Raw genomic sequence first — 24,155 nt, 5'->3', positions numbered from 1 at the left:
AAAATAAACATTACCTTATTGTTTTAGGTTATGATATCAAGCAGCAGTATATAAAGTACTTTAAATTAGCTCTACATGTAGCCTAATAAGTATTTAATGCTGATAATGTTGTACATTTTGAATGCATGAGTTTAACAAAGTATTTTTCAACTTCTTCCAACTGCGTATGGTGCACGGTTCACAACAGGTCAACGTCGCAATGACGTAACCCGGCATGACGCTTTCAAAGACGCACGGAGCGGAAACAAATCACAACTGTACCTCACAAGCAGCCAGGCACACAGAGCGCTACTGAGGATTGACAGGACACATTGAAGTGTTTTAATTGTCCATGTTGTGTCCTGGGCTGCTTCACAGTGGGTTTAGCTGCTTTGTGTTTAATATCCACCCTGGAGGGACAGAGGAGGAGTAACGGGAGGAAAACGTGGGATTTACGGACTGTCCGCTCCTGTAACGGTACTGAAAGTGTTCAGACATGGGAGCTGTTCTGGGAGCCTTCTCCCTGGCAAGCTGCGTAAGTTATGACATTGCTATTATAAACTTTACAAGATTGTTATTTACAACCACATTGTTTCACATTGAGGAGAAACGTATGGTATGGTGATGTCATGAAGAGCAAGCAACAGGTAGCCAATATCGCTCCATAGTACAGTACTCTGCCCTCCTCTCGTGGTCTCTGGTCTAAGATACCAGAAAAATGATTACTTGGGCTCTCGGCTGGGGTTTATTGATGGCTTCTCCACAAAGCACTACTTTCTCCTGCTAAATATGATATGTTATTGAATCGTTGAATTGTTTCATTCCGTTCCCACAGGTGTGTCCGACAGCTTGTTGCTGGGGTGGGGACGGAGTCCGAACTCCATTCAAATAACCTAGCGTGTTAACTGCCTTTCTTTGCCTCATATTTAGGCAGATATAAGATATAAAACACATTCAGCTGATTCATTAGCATTTTTAAATGGTGCGTTTGAACCTTATAATTGTATAGGCCGAAATGTAATTTGACATTAAGAGACAGACTATTACTGGTGACTCACAGTCACAAGAACATGCACATCGTGCAGCCTGTAGCTAAGATAAGATGCTAAATGTTGTTCAGAAGAGTCTAACATCATGTTTCCTAACACAGGGACAGTAAGAGAGCGCAGGGTTAGACTGAACCCGGTCATCTGCTCTCACGTGCTTAATTGGATTAACTCTGCTTTGTACCACCAACACGAGCGCCATATTATGAGTGCAGACAATGACAGCATGCATAAGGCGGGAAGAGAGCATGGAAATGAGTGGTTATGGTTAGGAACAATACGAGAAGCTCGTCTGTTGTATGGATGAAAGGCTTAAAGTGCCACATAGCACACACATAATAACCTCAGTTATCTTTTAGCTGTGTTTGTGGGGGAACAAATATGAAATGCTATATATTGGACTAATGGTGATTAAAAAAACTGGTCAGCAAATATTTAGGATTTTTACTTGATAAACAAATAGAAACATTTCCTTTTAATTAGAGGACTATCTCAAGAAAACTAGACACCATGTTTCAGAGGGTAGTACTCTGATAAACACACCTGTGGTATGTGGCATGTTATCATGGCCTACTGTCTGGAGCTAAGCTGACTTTGTCTAGCAGGCGTATTAAGTTGTTGACTATCTTCCGGCCTCCTTATCTCTACACACCGCTCTGCTGTTGGTGTAGGAGAGAGACACATGTAAAGCACTGTGGATAAGCCTTTGTTGTACATTAATACACAGGCTGTTTGTCCATGCAAATGAACCGAGCCTTTCTTTAAATTCAGGACAAAATATGGAGAATATGAAATTATTAATCCTCTGTAAAAAGTCTAACTCTCAAACCCATCTGGTTTACAACTCACAGTTCTCTATAGCTCAAGGACCATTTCCAGGATAAGAAGGATTTTTTACCCACCTGGGTCACTTTGGGCCACGAAAGTTTGGCATAACATTGTATTAATCACCATTTTATTGATATAGAGAGTACAATCACTCTAGTGTAAGCAGCTTTACAACAAGTTATAGCATTTAGAGTCGTCTCATTGTTGTTCAAAGGTGCCACTGTCGTTTACTTTAAAGTGGACCTATCATGCTATATTTGAATAATATAGTATAGGACCATACCTATAGGCATATTTATACTTATTTTTTTTCAAAATACCAAACAGATCATGCATTTTAGCCATGCCTCATTTTGCTCAATTTGACATTTTTTAGCTCTGTTTTTGCAAGGGCAGATTATGTGAGAACAGCACCATCTACAGGCCTGGCATATGTACTACAGCGTCTCCAGCGCTTTCGAACGGCAATGGCTGTGGCTGTCTCCTCCTGATTGGTGGAGTTGGCCCAATAGCCGTAGCGCCACTGTCCTGACGTCAGGACAGTGTTCAAATCTGGATCAGTTTTTATCAGATCCGTTGCAGCCCCTTTTTTAGAGATTTGGGTATGGAGGAAAATAGAGAGGGTTGTGTTTTCTGACACTTGGTGAGTTCCCTGGAACACCGGGGACACATATTCATGTATAAAAGACGTACAAAAGTGCATTTTGCATGATAGGTCCCCTTTAAGTTAATCCCACAAAAAATGTTGACCTGCTGGAATTTGTCACTAGAGCAGGTAATGCGCAACAGTCCACTGCTAAAAATGGGCCCAAACATGCACTAATTATTCGTGTTCGAGTAATGTTAAATAATAAATACAACAACAACAAATTATTTCTTTTTTGAAAATGAAACATTATTATGGTGGAGTTTTTAAAGATTAACATCTTCAGTAGAACCAGTACTGCATGATGAACTGACACTGTTGGTTTTGGACTCTTTACTTGATTTGTTTGAAATTAGGAACCATCTCTGGGATGAGATAATAAAGCAGGTTTACTGTGATGTGACTGATTGAACACACAGATACACTTGCAGAGCGTTGCCATGGACACTGAGTATATTTTCTGTAAAAAGTTAGATTTCTTAAAATGATATTCCTTTCTTTATTACAGTTAATCAAACATTAGCTTATGTTCTCAACTGCCCTGTGCGTAGATATTTTTCATCCAAACACACATTTCTGGATATTAATATGAATACTGTATACAACGTTTTTATACTAGAACATACATACACAGCTTTTTTCTTATTTTGTTGTATTATTGTGATCCACATGACCATAGAAAACACTGATTGTTCCGCAACAAATCTGTTGTCTTAGTTATTAACTATAACGGTTAAATATTTCTATAGCATGTTACTGTCATCTTAAACTGCAATTAAAATTGTAGAAGCAATATTTCAATGTTTCAGTATTTAATGGCAGTAAAACAATCAAGAACATAAATACTGATGCTCACTTCAGTGGACATGCATGGAAGTCTTAACCGTTCTTCTTCCAAATACAGATTATCTTTTCTGTGCCCTGTTAGCTTCTTAATATTATGCTAAAACTACGTTGTAATCCAAGATTAAAGAAGCTCTGCAAACTAAACATGTCCTGTTGGTAGAACATGTTCAATGGTTGAAAAGGGAAAAGGCTAAATAGCAGATAATTGAAGCCGTTAGTCCAGGGTATTCAGAGGGGACTGCCGTGCAGATGACCTTCACATGATAGTTCAGCAGTGTCTCATGTTGAGTCCCATGCACCATCCTAACAAGTAGAACATATCCATTATCCTCAGCTTCCTGCTAATAAAGAGAAATACATGGGAACGTTTGTCATGCTCTGAATCTACTCACATTTTTTCCAGGACAATGACAGTTTTTTTTTGTAAAATATTTTACATTGCCAAGAATGGACGCCACCAAAACTGTGTTTCACAACTAGAAAACACTACATTGTTAGTATTAATAGCAATAGGCGCATTCACACCGCAGTACTTTTCCCACAAAGGTTCATCAGAACTTAGTTCATGAGAACTCTTTAGTTCTCATGAACTAAGTTCAGATTGTGTTCACACCGGAATAAGTCCCTGGGGAAGGATTAGGCAAATGAAGCCGCTGACGTCACTTCTTCTTCTTCTGCTTTGGGTTTACTGGCAGGCCGCAAACAACTTCACGGTGTAAACTGCCACCCAAAGTCCCCGGCCGGAAGTCCCCGGAGTTAGGGCCTTCCGAGTAAATCGCCAGAACGCCGACACCCCCTCATCTCCACCGCTCCCATGTTTTCTTTTGTGTTGCCATAAGTTAGTCTCTCTGCGTTTGTGCGCTGGGCTAATGCTAATGCTAATAATGCTAATGCGAGGATAATAAAATGGCGGCTTCACAAAACTTTTTGGGAGTTTTACGGGCCGTGGTTTGCATTCCGCCCAGCCAATCAGACATAGCAACCTTTTTCTCCCACGAAAGTACCTGCTCTCTAGCAGGGACGGAAAAGGGGGTAAAAAAGGTTCTGATTAACTAATTTTAGTTCCGGCTCTTTTTGGTGTGAACGCGACATTTTGGAACTATATCGGAACTAAAGTGGGAAAAGTACTGCGGTGTGAACGCGGCTATTAGCATTTTAGAAAAGGAGATGACACCAGTTGTGTTTAGGTGATAGACAGAGCTTGAAGTATCAGTTAAAGTAGAAGGCCTGTAAAGACTTAGTACCAGTTCATGTGAATTCAGTGAGAGAGGCAATGGCTTAGAGACTGTCGGGGGAAACCTTACTTCTTCCTTCTCTCTGTCTGTACCTTACTCTCATGTTCCGAATAACCCAGCTTCCCCTAAATTTCTTTTTGGTGTCTATCTACGCCGGGATCCTGAGTCGTGGCTGATCCTGTTGCTGCGGTCCTGAGTCCTGGATCGCGAGCCCTGGATCCTGAGTCGTGGCTGTGCCTGTTGCTGTGGTCCTGAGTCCTGGATCCTGTATCCTGAGTCCTGCATCCTGAGTCCTACATCCTGAGTCCTACATCCTGAGTCCTGCATCCTGAGTCCTGCATCCTGAGTCCTGCATCCTGAGTCCTGGATCGCGAGTCCTGGACTTCGAGTCGTGGCTGAACCTGTCACTGTGGTCCTGCCTGGCTCTCATCATACTACTTCCCTGATGGCTCCCACAGGATTGTTGACATCCTCGTGGATTCATCTTCTTATTATAGACACATACATTTCCAAACATTTGGTCTACCTATACTGTGAAATGTATTATCTCTTCGATTTACACACGGCATCTATTGCACGTGTGTCCGTCCTGGGAGAGGGATCCCTCCTCTGTTGCTCTCCCTGAGGTTTCTCCCATGTTCCCCTTTAAACTGTGGGGGTTTCTCTGGAAGTTTTTCCTTGTACGATGTGAGGGTCTAAGGACAGAGGGTGTCGTATTGTCATACTGATATTCTGTACAAACTGTGAAGTCCACTGAGACAAATGTAACATTTGTGATATTGGGCTATATAAATAAACATTGATTGATTGATTGACTGAGGTGTGAGTAATGAAAGCGCTTGGAGTAAAAAGGGAGTGAAAGCATCTGCATTTATATGTTTCTGCAGATTTGTTTTCACCTAAATGTGTCTCCTGTGTTTGGTGCTCCTGCTTTAACATGCAGATGATGAAGTGATTGTGTGTGTCCCCAGCTGCCGTGCCTGTGCAGCAGCGCCACCTGTCTGCTGTGCAGCTGCTGTCCCAGCACCAGGAACTCCACGGTGACCCGGATCATCTACGCCTTCATCCTGCTGCTGGGGACCATCGTGGCCTGCATCATGCTGTCCCCGGGGGTCGATCAGCAGCTGAAAAGGGTATGAGTGAACTGTGGAGATACAGTCAATGTATAGATATATAACACACGTTTATTCACGGTAATGCTCTATTGCTGTGTCGAACAGAACAGTTCCAGCTCTCCTGTGTTCTCATTCTGTTCCGAGTCCTTGTTCCAGAGGTTTCAATTACAATCATAACGTGCGATGATTGTCTTTGTGTGATGAAGTTCACTGACATTACACAGATGTTTAATCATCTCATGACGCTGGATACAAAGGTTTAATTCAGCTGGAGCTGCCTACTTGTTATTACTTAAGAGCTGACTCTCTGTTGTAGATAGATGATGTGGCAGATGTGTAAGAATGGACAGCGAAGCATCTGATTTGTTCTCTGGCAGTTATTTTCACCAACAACATTGTGCAGACCGTGTCTAAATCGCGCCAAAACTATCAATAATAACTCTTAAAAGTCCTACGGTTTAAACGTAACAAAAAACGATGAGTTGGCTACTAAAAGTGTCACTGAACAAGATCACAAGGCACAGACGTTCTTTTAAATCGTATACTTAGAGTTAGGGTTACTCGGTAACTGGCCCGGTGCTTCCGAACATGAAATGGACTTCAGCTCCTGCTCTTTTGAACCCTTCCTGTGTGTGCTGTAGATCCCTGGCTTCTGTGAAGACGGGGCCGGCTCCTCTATCCCTGGCATGCAGGCCGATGTCAACTGTGAGATGTTCGTGGGCTACAAGGCAGTGTACCGCATCTGCTTCGGCATGAGCATGTGGTTCCTGGGGTTTTCCATCCTGATGATTAACATCAAGAACAGCAGAGACCCCCGTGCTGCTATCCACAACGGGTAAGCCCCGCAGTAACAGCAGCAGCTCATGCACTCTATCACAAACACTGTTTCTGACTCCCCTTCATGTACCTGAGCACGCTTTAAAAAAAAAAACTCAACCTCCATATTCTCACTGGAGATGTTACAAGATAAACCATGTAACAAAATTGCAACACAGACAATTCCTGTAACAAAAAGGATAATGTGGGCATATATGAAAAAGATAACCCTAACCCAAAAAGCTTCCAGGTATTTCCTTGAGCTTTTTTTGCAAACACAAACAAACAACACTGCCAAGTTCTTATTTAATTATCTGCACTTAATTTTTGTTTGTTTTCCCATGTCCCACCTTATTAAGAACTTCATTTCAATACCTTGAAACTGTGAGTTGCTTATTTAAAACGTCCTTAATTACTTTTATTTTTTTTATGAATTGTGTTTATCGCTATTTTTACATAGATTCTTCAAAGGATTGCCTTATTCTAGGCGTCTCAAAAGGACAATTGAATATATCACAACAAGATAGAAATAGATAGACAGAGAGATAAAGAGAGACAGAGGCGTGTCTCCAGGAGTTTCCATATTCACACACACACACACACGCACGCATGCACGCATGCACGCACACACACACACACACACACACACACACACACACACACACACACACACACACACACACACACACACACACACACACACACACGTTGCAGCTGGTCATAAGGCTGAAAGGTCTTTCTTGTGGATGTCGCCTGTTCTTGTCCCTCTATGGGATACGCTTGTCTAATAAACAGTCATGTGAACAGTTATGACATCTGAGCAGATCTGATTGTTTGTCCCACATTAAACCTGGCAGTGTGTTAGTGTTTGAATCAGAAGAAACGCTGGGGAAATTAGCTTTGACCTTAAGGATCACTGTTTAGAAATGCTTTCAAACTCTAAATGTATGTTTATGTACATCCTACTCTATGATCAGCTGTTGTTTTTCTCAGATTCTGGTTCTTTAAGTTTGCTGCCCTGGTGGCAGTTACAGTTGGCGCCTTTTATATTCCAGATGGGCCTTTCACCTACAGTAAGAACTTCCTATTCTACATTTAGTATGACTTCCAATATACAGAGTTGTTGTAATACCAAGTGAGTTACTGAATGAGCTGTGTGTCTGTGGTTGCAGCGTGGTTTGTGGTGGGCTCTGGGGGGGCTTTTTGCTTCATCCTGATCCAGCTGGTGCTGCTGGTGGACTTCGCCCACTCATGGAACGAGTCCTGGGTGGAGAAGATGGAGACCGGCAGTTCCAGGTGCTGGTACGCAGGTCAGTGACTCAACAGTGTGTACAAAATGATACACTGCATACTACTTGCAAGTATGTTTGAGCGTGTGTTTTGTTAATACTTTGGAATTCAACAATAAGATACATTTGTAAGTAATAACATGCAGACTATGGGATAATGTGTGAACCCGCTTATTACATGACAACTTACGGTTTAAATCAATATTTGACACAATATATTGATTTAAGCAGGATTTCATTGATTTAAAAAATATTATATTACTTTCGCTAAGAAAGAAATAGTCTGTTCTACTGCATTTTCTTCTGTGACTGTCCAAGTCTGTCGCAACATTTACCGTGACACAACATTCGGCCGTTCACGGAAACAACCGATTACGACCGAGAAATGCGTATCATGAAAGTTACGGTACTTATTAAGCATTTTACAACTTATACCGTAACTTGCAAAAGTGCTTTGTTTTGAACGTTCATCACTATATTAATCAAAAGGAGAAATATGAACGTTACTTTTTTACTAAAATGATCAAATAAGTCAACAAGTCTTTACTGAGCTGTGTGGGGTTTCTGAAACTTTTAAAAACATCTTTAATGGTGATATACACAGTGATAGATGTTAAGGACAAACGTTTACAATAGATTAGGGCTGTCAGTCGATTAAAATATTTAATCGCGATTAATCGCATGATGTCCATAGTTAATCGCGATTAATCGCAAATGAATCGCACATTTTGTATCTGTATTTTTCAAGTTTTTAATACTCTTATCAACATATGAGTGGACAAATATGCATTATGCAAATGTTTGTTTATTATCATTGGAACAATGACAAATATTCTCCTGAATATTCTCAACACAACCACCTGGAACCTCTCTCTCTCTCTTACACTCTCTCCCAACCCTGTGTACTTCTCTGCACTGAGCCAGTTGCTCAAACAGACAAGCCTGTTTACAGTTGTCGGCGAAATGCCGCTCCTCTGTCTTCATAACAGTCAAAGCATGAGACTGAAGTTCCCACTGTGGGTCACAATAATGCGCTGTGATGTGCAGTCGACACGTTGGATGCGATCCGAATGATCTAACGCAGCCCCTCGTCCTCCACAATGTTAAGCTGTAGCCACCCATTTAGCTATCGCTGTTGTTGTCCAGGCGTCTCCCCGGCAAACTTAGAAGCGCAAGCGAGCGGCAGGAGCGGGGCTGTCGGCATCAGCATCAGCTGTGTGCTTGGCTTGCTGTTTAAAACACCTTTTTTTGTATCCATATCTCTCGCTAGAATCTCCCACCATCCAACTAATAACAACAACAACGTCAAGCCTTTGGGCTCTGAAACTACGGGGCGGGCCGAGGACAAATACACATGCGTTAATCGCACGTTAAAATAATTAGTGGCGTTAAAAAAAATGTGGGTTAACGCGTTATTAACGCGTTAACTTGACAGCCCTATAATAAATACATTTGTATTGATTTTAAGATCATTTCATACAATCATACGTATTGGGATTCATGTGGATTAATACGAGTGGACCGGAGGGAGAGGGTGACAAGCATAAGTTTCACTTTCCTTTTTTATTTCAATTCCAACTTTGGTCATGAAGAATATGTTTCTCTGTTGTCCACGTTCATAAAGCATAAAACAACAGCATCAGAGCACGGTGCAGAGTCTCTAGATGAGTTTACAGTAGTCCCTCGTTCTTATTATACATCCATGTTGTAGTCCGCTGTATAGAAAACTGTAGTTTCCCCACAGCAGCAGACGCACATTGATGACGTCCGCTGGCGCATCATAAACACGTCGGATAGTGAAAGTGCAGTCGGATTCCCAAAGCACCGCAGTCTCTTCTCCTAAGTCCTTTTTAATTCTCCTATCCACTATCCTTTAACCCCATGACGTTTCACACAGAGGTCAAGGGATAGACGATAGGAATAGACGATAGGAGCTGATTTTGGACAATTCGACTGCAGCCATCGTCTCTCTTCTTCTGCTGTTCCCTTTAGTGTTTACTTCCTGTCTCTCTTCAACCTCTTTTCTTCTCTTACACTGTTTTTCTTGATCTTATTCTCTTTTATTTTCTATTCATTTGTGCTATCCACAATTAAAATAAATGTTCAAAAGGTATTCCATGGTGTTTTCTGTTGGAGGAAAGCTAATTTGTATTTTTTAGCTGACGTTAAATTGACCGGACTTCTTTTTGCTGGTTGATATGACTGCAAAGATTCCTTAATCCTTAGCAGTGGTCTGCTATCAAATATGAACCTTTTCTACCTTGTGTTTTTAGCGTTGCTGGTGGTCACTCTCATCAACTACATCATGTCCTTTACTGCTGTGGTGCTGTTCTTCATCTTCTACACAAAGCCTGATGGATGCTCCATCAACAAGTTCTTCATCAGCTTCAACATGTTGTTCTGCCTGGTGGCCTCCTTCCTCTCTGTGCTGCCTAAAGTTCAGGTACAGCAGTGTTTCTCAAAGTGGGGGGCGCAGAGGCATGACAGGGGGGGCGCGAGAGACCAGGAGGAAAAATGGTTTTGAAAAATAAAAAATCATAATTTGAAAAAGTATTGATTCGAAAATAATATGATACAGTACAAGTACGTCTGGGTCTCTGTGTTTCAGCTCGGCTCTGTGTGTGTGTGGCACGAGCCATTTTGTGTGCGTGCGCGAGCGAGAGAGAGAGAGAGAGAGAGAGGGCACCGGTACCGGAGATCGTTGTTAGCTTCTGGTGCTAGCGAGTTAGTGGCCGGGTCTCAAACGTTTTGGACACGATTAATGTAAACAATTATTTCCGAGGCACACGTTTATATGATCATTATAGTTATACAAAAATAAGAGAATAAATGAAAAACAGGTTTGAAATACTATATGACAGTAAAAAAATAATAAAGTTTAAAAGGGGAGTGATTTGTAAAATATCCATAAAGAAATAGTAAATCTGTTTACAGTTCTGTTTCAAATGGGTGTTGAGAGATGTATCCATAGATCTCTTCATGTTGCTCTCAAAGTGCACCAGATTGATGCTTTTGACTTCAATATTTAAAAAAAAATCTTCCCGGGGGAGCATTGTTTTATTTAGTGGGAATGCTGATACAGCATTCCAACTATATGTTCTTCTACGGACAAAATTATTATTATTCCGCCGGAACTTTGCACCTCTTCTCCTCCTGCATTCAACATCGCAGAAACTCCGTTCAAATATCAAAACTTTCAGCTCGGTCGGGAATCGATGGCTATTACTTTTATCATTCATAACTTTCATAATTCCAGAGATACATCCCATAATTCATCACATTTTTAACCATTGAAGTCAATGGAGAAAATCTTCAGACTTGAACAATCTTCATGCGACTTCAACTGCTAACTGTTCATTCATACTTTCACTCAGAAACCTCATTCCAACTTTAAAATGTTACACATCTTTCTGACATTATTCGTGTAACACAACTTTTAAATCTGATTCTTACTTTTAGAGATATTAAACATTGTTCAGACCTTGGTAAAGAGGCTTTCTTCAGATTTTAACATTAACTAGAGTGTGTGATGTCACAGCTAGAGGGTAGGAAATCTTGAAATTTGCCTTCATATTTTTTTTTTAAACTGCCATAATTCCCAAACCCTACATTCCTGAGACATAATTTTTCATGACAAACGTAGGAAAACATCTCGTAGCTTGAAAAATGACAAATAATTAAGCAAAATAATTAAACAAAATGCCTCTTGAGGGCATGAAGTGACAAAAACGTGGAGAAAACATGTCTCCATTAAAACCCATTGTAATTTCAGGCTGATATTTCCTCACAGCAGCAGCCGCACACCTTTAGTTAAACTGCCAAAAAGGCCACATTATTAACCCGAAAGTACACAAAAATTACACTTCAGATACTCAACTTCCTTGACATGCTTCACGTTTTGAAATTTCACAGATATCTGTTATGGTTCTTCCACAAAACGTTCACATGTAAGAGGTTCATCTCTCATTCAGAACAATGAAACCTTTGATCTCTAAAGAGCTCGTTAGCTCAACTATAAACACCTGTGTAATGGAACACGATGATGTCATCACTCCAACTGACAGCAGTCAGTTCTAACTGTTCATTTCATACTCGCACACTCTCTCTCTCTCTCTCTCTCAAACACACAGTCTCTCTCTCTCTCACACACACACAGTCTCTCTCTCTCTCACACTCTCTCTCTCTCACACTCTCTCTCTCACACTCTCACACTCACTCTCTCTCTCTCACTCTCACACACTCTCTCTCTCTCACACACACAATGTTCCAAACGGCCCAAAACTTCACAGGTTTGGTAACGATGCAGCCATCAACGCATCTAAGCATATTATGGGGTGTCATCAAATGCTGTTGCCATGGCGACAGACCACTCGCCATGAAACACGATGTCGCTGTAAGTCCAATGGACATGGTCCAATCGTCCCCCAATCTTCACTTGTATATCACCGGTCCATGCCTTAACAGCTCTACGCCAAATCTGAAATCTCACCATATGCCATTTCCATGGAAATGGCATCGTGTTTTATCCCTCGCCATAAAACACAATGTCCCTTTAACTCCTATGAAAATGTTCAAAAAGTGCTCAAAATTCACATGTGTGCTAACAGTCCAGCCGTGAAGACATCTACGAGACAGTTTTGAGATTTCTTCAAATGCCGTGCCATGGCAACACAATGCTCGCCATGAAACACGATTTTCTCATAACTTCAGTGAAAATGCTTCAAACGGCCCAAAACTTCACAGGTTTGGTAACGATGCAGCCATCAACGCATCTAAGCGTATTATGGGGTGTCATCAAATGCCGTTGCCGTGGCGACAGACCACTCGCCATGAAGCACGATGTCGCTGTAAGTCCAATGGAAACGGTCCGATCGTCCCCCAAACTTCGCTTGTATATCACCGGTCCAGCCCTCAACAGCTCTACATCAATTATGGGGTTTCTTCAAATCAAATCAAATCAAATCAGGTTTTATTTATATAGCACATTTAAAAGCGATTTTTGGTCGAGCCAAAGTGCTGTACATGTAATAAAAACACATTACTACAAATCACAATAAACGACAATAAATTACAACAGATATATCTTAAAAAACAAAATAAAAATAAAACACACGGAAAAGTCAGGAGTCGTGCTCCGCTCTAACTAGAAAGCCAGAGAGAAGAAGTGTGTTTTTAGTTTTGATTTAAAAACCCCTAGGGTCTGGGCCGACCTCACATGGAGGGGCAGAGTGTTCCAGAACCAAATGCCGTTGCCATGGCAACACAATGCTCGCCATGAAACACGGTTTTCTCATAAATTCAGTGAAAATGTTCCAAACGGCCCAAAACTTCACAGGTTTGGTAACGATGCAGCCATCAACGCATCTAAGCGTATTATGGGGTGTCATCAAATGCCGTTGCCATGGCGACAGATCATTCACCATCAAGTTAGTTCAAAAGTTTGCAGTTCAAATATTCTGCTGCTTTTCCAAGCCTTTTTACTTTCTTTTCTTCACTCATCACACATTCAAGCCCCCAGTGTTCATGTATCATTTCAATCTAAATTCTTCACTTTCTTACACATTACATTTCAGCATAGCAGTTTAGCATCGGCTTTCCGGCATAAAGCATTCCCACTAGCAATTTCTTCAGGAATTGCATTCTCTAGTCATCACTGTTCTAGCAAAGGAATGCTCACGTTCATATTGATGTATTTTAAGAAATGTTAACTTGGCCCATTACGTGACTATTTGTGTTGGGGGGGCCCGACTTTTTTTTTTCTCCACAGAAAAAGTTTGAGAACCACTGAGGTACAGTAACAGGACCGTGTCGTTCACATGAGAAAACTGTGACATTGTTTTAAAAAATAAGAGGGGAAACAATTCCATAAACACCTGTAAAGTAGTGTATCATGTTGTGTACATATAGTAAACACAGTGCAGTACAGGCTAATAATAGTGATACAGTCATCATACTATGTAAATCAAAATAAAAGTTCAGCTCCCCTCATCAATTTGCTGTTAAAGAAAATGTGCGGCACGGTTTGACTTGGTTTAAAAAACTATGATTTCTTAACAAACTAAATTGGGTCAATACAGACATTAATGATAGTCAGTGAAAAAGAGAAATAATAGAGACAGTTTTGTAAGAGGAAAATCACTGGGTACCTGCTGCTCAGTGGCTATTGCGTACAAATTAAGACAAAACCACAATAGGGGAAGCTGCAGATATAGCAGACTGTATATTAAATACAGGCATTATATTTTGAAAATGACTATGGTCTGATACTTTTCACCAAGTGCGTTCCTTTGTGTACACCATCTGTGTATTCTCACCATTTCCATCAACTTACAAATATCCCAACAAAAGATAACACTGTTGTGACTGTTAACCTCGCAGCTGTGTGTGTTTTGATGTCTGCATTTTAATGTGTGAAACTGAAACTCCAGCTGGGCTCAATGTTCACTGTCGGGTTCGGGTGACATTTGTTGAACAGATTAAAAAGCCCTTTGGGTTTTGAACTACATATTTGCAGACAAAACCGCCATAATCTTCCGGACACAATAGTGACTTCATATAGAAAGGGTCAAAAGTCTTTGCAGTGTTGCTCTAAGAACAAGTTACTCCTCAGTATCAGCAAAACCACAGACAGATTGTTGGTTTTATAAAAAAGGAACAGAAGACACCCCTGTCTATATCAATGTAACTGATGTGAAACAAGTTAATAGTTTCAGTTAAGGCTAATTCATTGTATCCTGCACAGGGCAAGCAGTACGTTTCTTACTCTAAAGATGAGTCCTTTCCATGAATCCTTAAATGTGACTATATTTGGGAGAGAATGATTTTTACATTACATGTCACTTGTTAGACGCTTTTATCCAAAGCGACTTACATACTCAGTACTGTGGACAATCCCCACAGGAGCAATTTGGGGTGAAGTGTCTCAGGGACACAACGACATGCTGACTGCAGTGGGACTCGAACTATCACACTGAGCCACAGCCAATGATCTGACACAAGGAGAGATATGTGACCTAAAACCTAGTTAGATGATTCGGAACATGACAAATCTCAAAATGCATTACACAAGTGTAATGTTGTAATATGTTATTTTCGGTATACGTTAAAAGATAGGAATTAGCTCAAGTTACTATGAGGAGTATAAAGCATCCTGAGAGGAGAAATTGCACACAAGCATGGTGAGCACTCTGAACTCCACCATATATCATAAACATTCAATTGTATTCTAGTCTGATTTAAATACTTGTTTCTATGTTATTGTTGTTCTTTCAGGGGCAACTTACATGTTTCTGTTAATCACTGCATATCACCACCACAACAACTAAATAAAGGTGTAGTTCAAATTAAGCTGACTTGCTATTCAACTTCTAAAGTTGTCCTTAATTACTGCATCCAATCTGAACCTCATTTTCAAATGGAATTCCAGCTGCTTTAAAAAGAAAATAAATAACTAAACTAACAACATAAGAGTGAATGAAGTTGGCCCAGTTATCATGGAGTATTTCATGTTATTTATGTTTCATTGTCTGCCTATTTGATCTGTGTGTATCCTCAGGAGTCGCAGACCCGTTCAGGTCTCCTGCAGTCCTCCATCATCACCCTGTACACCATGTATCTCACCTGGTCCGCCATGACTAATGAACCTGGTGAGGATGTCTGCTGCATGCGTGAATTACTGCTATAAACATTGATTCAGTTAGGAATGAGCAGAAACAATAGGAATCCATTCGCTACAACCAAGGAACCGGACGGTGTTTCTGTCTCTGTTCTTTTGAAAGAAATAGCCTCTTTCTACGTCATAAGACTTTGACTTATACCTTTCGTTTGATATGCTTTTGTGGTTTTGTTCAAAAAGCATGATTTATGTTGTGCCTGCAGCAGAGCAACATGTTTAATTCCTCCATAGAATGTGCAAAAGTATTCACACACAAAGCATTACTATTGATTTAATATGGTCTAAGTCAAATGTTCACGCTACTTTCAAGGATCTCATGTCTCATGTCTGTTTTTCCAAAGAACGTGTTTTTAAGGCATATGAGAGGCAACAACACGTCTGAAAATAACAAGCAATAACTGTCCCCCTTTCTACTTAAACCCCCCGTGCTTGTTTAATCCCCCCCCCCCCCTCAGATCGAGAGTGTAACCCCAGCCTGCTGAGCCTCTTCCAGCAGATAGCAGTGCCCACCCTGGCCCCTCTGGAGATGGAGAACCAGACGGCGGTGCTGATCCTGGGCCCGGACACAGAGGAGCCCGTCCTTACGTCCCCCTACCTGCCGTGGTGGGACGCCCAGAGCATCGTAGGGCTCGCCATCTTTGTCCTCTGCATCCTTTACTCAAGGTAGGCTGAGATTAGAAACAATGAGATCACCTCATGCAAACTATTTTCATTCACAAACTTCCCACAAGGTCCAAAAATGTTCCCATGAGCATCATGTGAAGTGTAGCTGTGATGGGCCGAATCACAGGTTTTAATTGATTATTGATCGGCTTGCCCACATCTAACTGCACAGTGACACGTGTTCAAAGAGGACAGAAAGTCTTGATACGCTTTCAATATGAACACAGTGGTTTAACTCAGAGGATTTAATTAGTGTGGGTGTTTATCACAGCTCATCATCCCGGAGGTTTCATTACATCACATGCAAGCCTTCTTCACTGTCATAAACAAACGGATGAAATAACAATGTGACCTGTGACGAACACTGTGACTTAAAAAATATATTTCAACTAAAATCTAATATTCAATAGCCGCGTTCACACCGGAGTACTTTTCCCCGTACTTTTCGCGTTTAGTTCTGTTAGTACCCCTTATGTCGCGTTCACACCAAAAAGAGTACTTCAAGCCGGGAACTTTTACCCCCATTTTTAGTGCCTGCTGAGAGATGGTACTTTCCTGGGGGGAAAAAGTGCCCCAGTTCTGATTGGCTGGGCGAATTGCAAACCACGCCCCGTAAAACTCTGAAATGTTTTGTAGAGCCGCCATTGTATTATCCTCGCATTAGCATTATTAGCATTAGCATTCGCCCAGCGCACAAACGCAGAGAGACTAACTTATGGCAACACAAAAAAAAACATGGGAGCGGTGGAGATGAGGAGGTGTCGGCGTTCTGGCGATTTACTCGGAAGGCTTCAGTAGACGCTGCTGGGAGTCCCAGCAGCTTCTACTGAAGCCAGTCCCCAACTCCGGGGACTTTCGGCCGGGGACTCAGGGTGGCAGTATACACCGTGAAGTTGTTTGCGGCCTGCCAGTAAACCCAAAGCAGAAGAAGACGAAGTTACGTCAGCGGCTCATTTGCGTAATCTTCCCTCAGGGAACTTATTCCGGTGTGAACACGATCTGTACTAAGTGCCCTGGGGTAATTAGTGCCGGGGCACTGAGTGCCGGCACTGAGTACGGCAAAGTACTTGGTGTGAACGCGGCTAATGGCAACAGCCTCACAGATAAAGTTCCATTCAAATGTTTTCTTACTAACTACCTGTGTTTATGAGACAGGTACTCCTCAGTAGGGCTGCCCTCGACTAAAGATTTTTCTAGTCGCCAATTAAGGCGATTAGTCGACTAATCGTCGCACGTTTATGATACATTATGATTATAAATATATTAGGGCTGTCAAGTTAACGCGTTAATAACGCGTTAATAACGCGTTAATAACGCGTTAACACAAAAAAAAATTAACGCCACTAATTATTTTAACGCGATTAACGCATGTGTATTTTTTGTCCTCGGCCGCCCCGTAGTTTCAGAGCGCATCGAGTTTAAAATACCATCTACAAGCTGATGCTGACAGCCCCCCTCCTGCCGCCCGCTTGTGGCAGACCACACTTCCACGCTCACCGGCAGGACCGGACTGGCCATCGGGAGGACCGGGAGGGTGTGTGTGTATGTGTGGCGCGACTCGCGCGAGCGAGGCACACCTTACGTGTTGTTGTTGTTAGCATCTGGTGCTAGCTAGCTGAGCTAACGGATATAAGGAGCTGTTTCAATGACATTTCGCCGACAACTGCGCCGAGCACTTGACTTTATGCAGGCAGCCAGACAGTGGGACATTGTACGAAAAGTCAGCACACTCAGCACGGATAGTACGCGCAACATGATTGCAGCGTCCAGGCAGCTCCCGTTGGAACACACACACACACACACACACACACACACACACACACACACACACACACACACACACACACACACACACACACACACACACACACACACACACACACACACACACACACACACACACACACACACACAGTATTATTGTATGAGAGAGGTTCCAGGTTGAATTGAGGTGAATATTTGTAATGTTCAGAGGTTGTTGTGTTTAATATTCATGAGAATATTTGTCATTGTTCAAATGATAATAAACAAACATATAAAGCATATTTGTCCACTCATATGTTGATAAGAGTATTAAAAACTTGAAAAATATCCCTCTAAGGTACATTTAGAACAGATAAAAAATGTGCGATTAATTTGCGATTAATCGCGATTAACTATGGACAATCATGCGATTAATCGCGATTAAATATTTTAATCGACTGACAGCCCTAATATATATACAGGTGTGCACATAACTTTTTGAGTGAGTTACTCAGATGAGTACCAGGAGACAGCGTTTGGTACTCACCCCACATGAAGCGTGGTGTTAATAAGTGCAGTCTTCCTCACTGTCCTCCTCAGTGTCTCCTTCACTGTCCTCTATTTACACTTCTTGCGTGCTAGATGATGAAGATGATGAAGATGCACCTCCCTGTCTCTTTGTAAGCCTCCGATTTGCTTTCTCCAAAACTTGTTGCCAAAACTGTGAAGTCCTTGCATTTCCTGAGGCCAAGTTGAAGGATCAAATACTAAGAAATTATCACATGACTTGAAGTCATATCTGATTTCAGAGGTGGGAAGTAACAAAGTACACTTATTCAAGTACTGTACTTAGGTACAATTTAAGATACTTGTAGTTTACTTGAGTATTTCTATTTTATGCTACTTTGTACTTCTACTCCACTACAGTTCAGAGGTAAATCATGTACTTTTCTTCCACTACATTTATTTAATACCTTTAGTTACTTTACAGATTTGGATGAATGATGTGAAAATATAATCAAGTGTTAAATCAGACTTTAGTTCCACCTGGAGTAAATCCACAAGCTACCCTGCAGTATACAAAGTCATTCAAACTAATTTTTAAACACTTTAATGATCAATAATTATAAAACATATCATATACATTATTATGAAATGGACCAATCTGCAAAATGACTACTTTTACTGTCGCTACTTTAACTAGATTTTGATGATAATACTTTTCTAATTTTACTTGAGTAACACTTCTTCCACCTCTGTCTGATTTCAAACTCTTCCATTAACAGCCTGAGTAAGTTTGCAGCTGTGTGTTTTACTCCACTTTGTTGTAAATAAAACTGCAGCAGCTTGACCACAGAGCGTGAACGTTGTGATCAGCTGATTTTGCGCAGTTCTCCAGTGTGTGCGCGGGGCACAGAATGTGCACAGGGGAGTCTCCCACCGCAGCCAGTTGACGTAGTTTTGGTACAATTCTGTTGTACACACCGACGTTAACAGCAGCTCCGTCTGTGCACACGGCGACCAACTCTGTCGTCCAGTGATCTAAGCCTCTGCCTCCTGTGAAGCTTCACAGGTCCGTCGGTTATGTCCTGCGCGGCACGGCCAGCACCCAGTTCAATCAGTCATAGAAAGTCTGAAGATTTTAGCAGGTCTCCCTTGTAAAAGAGATCGTTGATCTCAATGGGATTTTTAACCTGGATAAATAAAGGCTACAAACAAACAAACAAACAAGGGAGCGAAACGGCAAAGTGGCTGCTTAATGTCTTTGTTTTTTTTGGACATGTCTAATAATTTACTCCACTGAGTATTGACAAGAAACATGTGTAGGCGAAATATGTGTTTTGTTTTGATGACCTATCAGGTACGCAAAGGCGCGTTGTGACACAAGTGACGTTACGCATTTCATATTGTTGCCGCGCATGCGTACCTGCGTACCAGTTATGTGCACCCCTGTATATATATATATGTATGGGTTAGGTTTTTTTTTTTTTATTCTTTTTTTTTTTCCAAAATGGTTTCAGTTTCAAAGGCTGATAAAGAGCGTTATTATAACAGCATGGTACGTTGTGCTTCACATCAAATATAAAATAAAACTTTAATAATGAACATTTGAAATATGAATTAAATGTAGAGAGCGCATGAGGGTCACAGCGCACGGCACGGACGCAGCGGTGTAAACAGCAGAAGCTCCGGTAAGGATTCTTATTGTGTGTGTGAACAAGCAGTGAGGACACACACGGAACATTTAGTTCTAGTTTCTATTATTCATATCTGAATATAACAACCCAATAAATACTACAGAGAAACTAAAAATATGAGCGTGGGCAAAAATCCCTCCGCATTACGCCCTCATCATGAAATGAAAGCTTTGTAGTTTTCTGAGGTCAGAATGATTATATATTATAGGTCTATACATGTTGATACAATGCTAGGCTACTGCCTGACTCACTGCTGCTGTTTTCCTCAGAGTCTGAGAAAGTAACACACGTTGGGGATAATTAAGCTCTGTGTTGTTATGAAGCCGGCATTCAGGAAGCTGCGCTCTGATGGTGTGCAGGAGGAGACTCTTTGCCGTCCTAGTTTGCATGTCACCTTGTGGTCCTTTACTCGCTCAGAAAGATCCACACTTTGGATTTCCTGCCAGACCAAACAAACTGAATGACCAGACACAGCTCTGAATGAAGTCTGAGGGGGTTTCCGGCTGACGCGTCATAGCACATTCAGCGCACGGATGGAGCTTTTTTTCCCAACTAAACGACTAATAAAAAATTGCTCGATTAAGACTTTATTAGTCGACTAGTGATTATTCGACTATTAGGGGGCAGCCCTACTCCTCAGTTTGTTTTTAGTATGGTTTTACACTTCAGGGCCAATTGAACCTTTCTATAAATTCATAATTTCCAAATAGACACACAGTATCCATGTTCCTGTGTTCTGCCCTCAGCATTCGGTCGTCCAGCACCAGCCAGGTGAACAAGCTGACCATGGCTTCCAAAGACTCGGCCATCCTGGCGGAGGAGGGCAGCAGCTCCGACCTCTCCGAGGAGGCCCCGGGGCCCCGGAGGGTGGAGGACAACGAGCGGGACCTGGTGCAGTACAGCTACTCCTTCTTCCATTTCATGCTCTTCCTGGCCTCCCTGTACATCATGATGACCCTCACCAACTGGTACAGGTCAGTCCTGCACACAGCCTGCCCCCCCCCAGCTGTGTGGAACAGTTTGACAAAATTCCAAAATGAATCAGAAAAATATTTGCCTCACCGCTCCACACATCAGATGAAAAGTTCCTCATATTTAGACAAGAAAGTAACACACAGTCGGATTTACACCCAGCGTTCTTTTAGCAACCTCATCTGCTTCTGCAATACGATGATGTTTTTCGGTTAGAGGATTCTTTTGTTTAAGAGGCCTTTTGGGTTTTTCAACATGTTTGTATTCATTTGCCAGAGAAATAGATGCTTTCCCCAGAGAATAGATTGAAACACTAGCATGAGAGGCTGTAACTGGGCGAGCGTGACCCATTAGTCAGAATGGCCACAATTAGGAAAATGGTTGAAAATGATGGCATTTCCCTCAAATGGTTTGTCTGGCTGATTGTCCCACAGTTGTTACAAAGTCATCTGTTTTAAACATATATTAACATACAGACCAAATTCAGCTTTGACCTACTTGCTGCTCTTTCCAGTGAGGCATTACCCTACGACCACTATTAAGGGTGCATTTACTCACCCTCTTTGACTGTTGTAGCTTATGGCGTCTCTAGATCTAAAAATGATCTTACTTGGATGTAAAGCCCTCCAGTGAGTTTCACCTTCTCTTCTGAAACAATAGTTTGTTGTAAATGAAAGACGTTATAAGCAGATTGATGTTAATGCCTGTTGTGTTCTTGACAGCCCTGATGCAGACTACACAGTGACCAGCAGCTGGCCAGCAGTGTGGGTGAAGATCACCTCCAGCTGGGTGTGTTTGGCCCTGTACGTGTGGACCCTGGTGGCCCCCATGATCCTCACCAACAGAGACTTCAGCTGAGCAGCATCTGCGGCTCTTTTTACACAAACTCTGACCACTTTGCCTACATCTTACTTTCAAAATGCACTTCAATGTATGCTTTGGGCTTGAGATTAGTTTCACTATTTAAAGGGGGCCTTATTATAATATCATAGTGACATCACTATTTAATACTCGTGCTTCTATTGGCTAGCGCTCTAACACATTCTGCGTGATAGGCTAAGGGGCAGGACATCTCTAAGCGGTTGACCAATCACAACAGAGCTGGCCAGCTAACCTATCAGAGCAGACTGGGCCCTGGTTTCAGACAACGTTGTGTAACCTTGTCTTTATTGGGATTCAGGTCCAAAGTAAAACTAGTCACATTTTGATCACATGCTCTTAATAATATGAATTTATGCTGTAACTGTAACAAATATTAGTTACATTTAATCAAGTACAAATAGTTTCTACACTGCTTAAAAAGATGAATGTATTACTGTATTCATAATGAAGTGCACTCAGTCAGCTCAGTGGTGTGTTGCTATGCCTTCCAGTGCCTTATGTCTATCAAATACTTCAGATATGTGAAAATATGAAGAGTATTATGTGTAGTGTAGTAAAGATTGCTGATAGAAAACATGACACATTCTGCAATATGACTTCAAGTCAATTTAAGTGTCAGCCAAATATTTATGGACCAAGATATTTTCTCTTTACGGTGTGATCGCTTCAGGTTGTAAAATAAATATATAGAATGAAAGAACTGCGCTTAACACACCATCAAAGGATGTGTGTTTAATACTCTTCTCTGTGCATCATTGTTTGAATCCTAATAGTATGGAATAGCTTTAATGTTTATTATGATCTTACCTATAAACAAAGTCATAGTTTTAATCCAAGCTGTATGAGTTTCAGGTTGTGCTAAATGAATGGTTTTATATGTTCAGGAGTGATTTCAAGCTGATATTCTACCACTGACCAAATGCCTTGTAAACCCAAGATATGAACTGGATGTGAGTTCTAATCTCTGTTCAACTCCATATTCACAACACATTTTCGCTGATCTTATCATAACTCTCTTCTTGCACCATGTTATCATTGAATCATCCTCGTCTCGGTTTGAAATGATCATCAATAGTCAATCAAACGGAGAATGCAGTGTCTGTTTGTTATAATGTAGCTTTTAACAAAGCTGTCTGTACATGGAAACGCTGTTGTAACATTCATTGTGCAAACACTATCAAATAATAAAAGCTGTTTTACTACTCAACTTTTTTCCTGATGCAATCAAATGTTCTACAGACGGACTTTATGCAGGCTAACAGTGAAACCTAAGGACGAGGGGTGCGTTTCACTTCGGTTAAATGGATTCCTTGCGTCCCTCACTTGCGTCGTTTCCCTGCGACTAGTCCCTCCCACCAGGGAAGCATGGAAATGAGTTTTAAGAGCAATGGGACTCGTTTCCTCCGGAGCGTCACGTGAAGCGACGTCCGTTTGTGATGACGCCGCACAGCTGATCGTCTCGATCGTCTGACAGCAGCCAGATCAGTGCATGCGCTGCATCGTCCAATCAGTGAGCGATACACAGTAAGGGGGCGGGGCGAGTGTGAGGATTTCACCGGAGGATGGTCTGGTAGTTCCTCGATTATCGCTCTTCCGTTATCGCTCCTCGATCCTCGGTTCTCCGGCACAAATAAGGCCACTGGGACGCTACTCAAGATGGCGCAGACAAATCAACTTCCGGTGATACCGAGACCGAGGAGCGAGGAAATGAAAAATAACCGAAGTGAGACGCACCCAATGTGAGCCTTACATAACGCTGCACCTGAACTGAAGGGCCATCAACAGAACTGATACAAGATTCATCGTTCTCTTTCCCACCTGTCACTTTTAGAGCTCCTCAGGAGAGCCAATCACAGGGGAGCTTTTCTGACATTGAAACAAAAGTGTTTGCTAAATAGTACAATCAAATGATTTAATACTATTTATTAAATGTTTTCTCACTGAATGTTGGAGCTTAACATTAGTGTGTGTTGTTGTTTAGTAACTTTGAGGGATTTCATTTGCCCTCACATTGCGTCTTTAGATATTAAATAACATTTGAAAGTTCCTTGGGGGGCAGGAGAACTCATGAGAATGCATACTGAGCAGAAATAAACTGCTGAGTATAAAACCAATATCTTACAAATATTTTTTTTTTCTAATCAATAAATCCCCCACAATCATTTGTAACACATTATTTTATGGGTCTGTCTTTTATATTTCAAATGTTATATTATTATGAA

At 41.5% G+C, this 24,155-nt stretch overlaps 1 protein-coding gene across 1 annotated transcript; it reads left to right on the top strand.

Annotated features, from left to right (window-relative positions):
* Nucleotides 1–244: 244 nt before the first annotated feature.
* Nucleotides 245–23,140, top strand: si:ch73-267c23.10 (serine incorporator 1). The gene is made up of 10 exons (XM_034143476.1): nucleotides 245–514; nucleotides 5,552–5,713; nucleotides 6,337–6,530; nucleotides 7,505–7,584; nucleotides 7,684–7,821; nucleotides 10,074–10,243; nucleotides 15,356–15,446; nucleotides 15,931–16,138; nucleotides 20,826–21,053; nucleotides 21,774–23,140. The coding sequence occupies exons 1-10, from the start codon at nucleotides 476–478 to the stop codon at nucleotides 21,907–21,909; spliced, it is 1,446 nt and encodes a 481-aa protein (XP_033999367.1). The 5' UTR covers nucleotides 245–475; the 3' UTR covers nucleotides 21,910–23,140.
* The last annotated feature ends 1,015 nt before the right edge of the window (nucleotides 23,141–24,155 follow it).

The sequence above is a fragment of the Trematomus bernacchii genome, unplaced genomic scaffold (genome assembly GCF_902827165.1).
Source record: "Trematomus bernacchii unplaced genomic scaffold, fTreBer1.1, whole genome shotgun sequence".
NCBI classification, from domain to species: Eukaryota; Metazoa; Chordata; class Actinopteri; order Perciformes; family Nototheniidae; genus Trematomus; species Trematomus bernacchii.
This window is presented reverse-complemented; position numbering and strand designations above follow the sequence as displayed.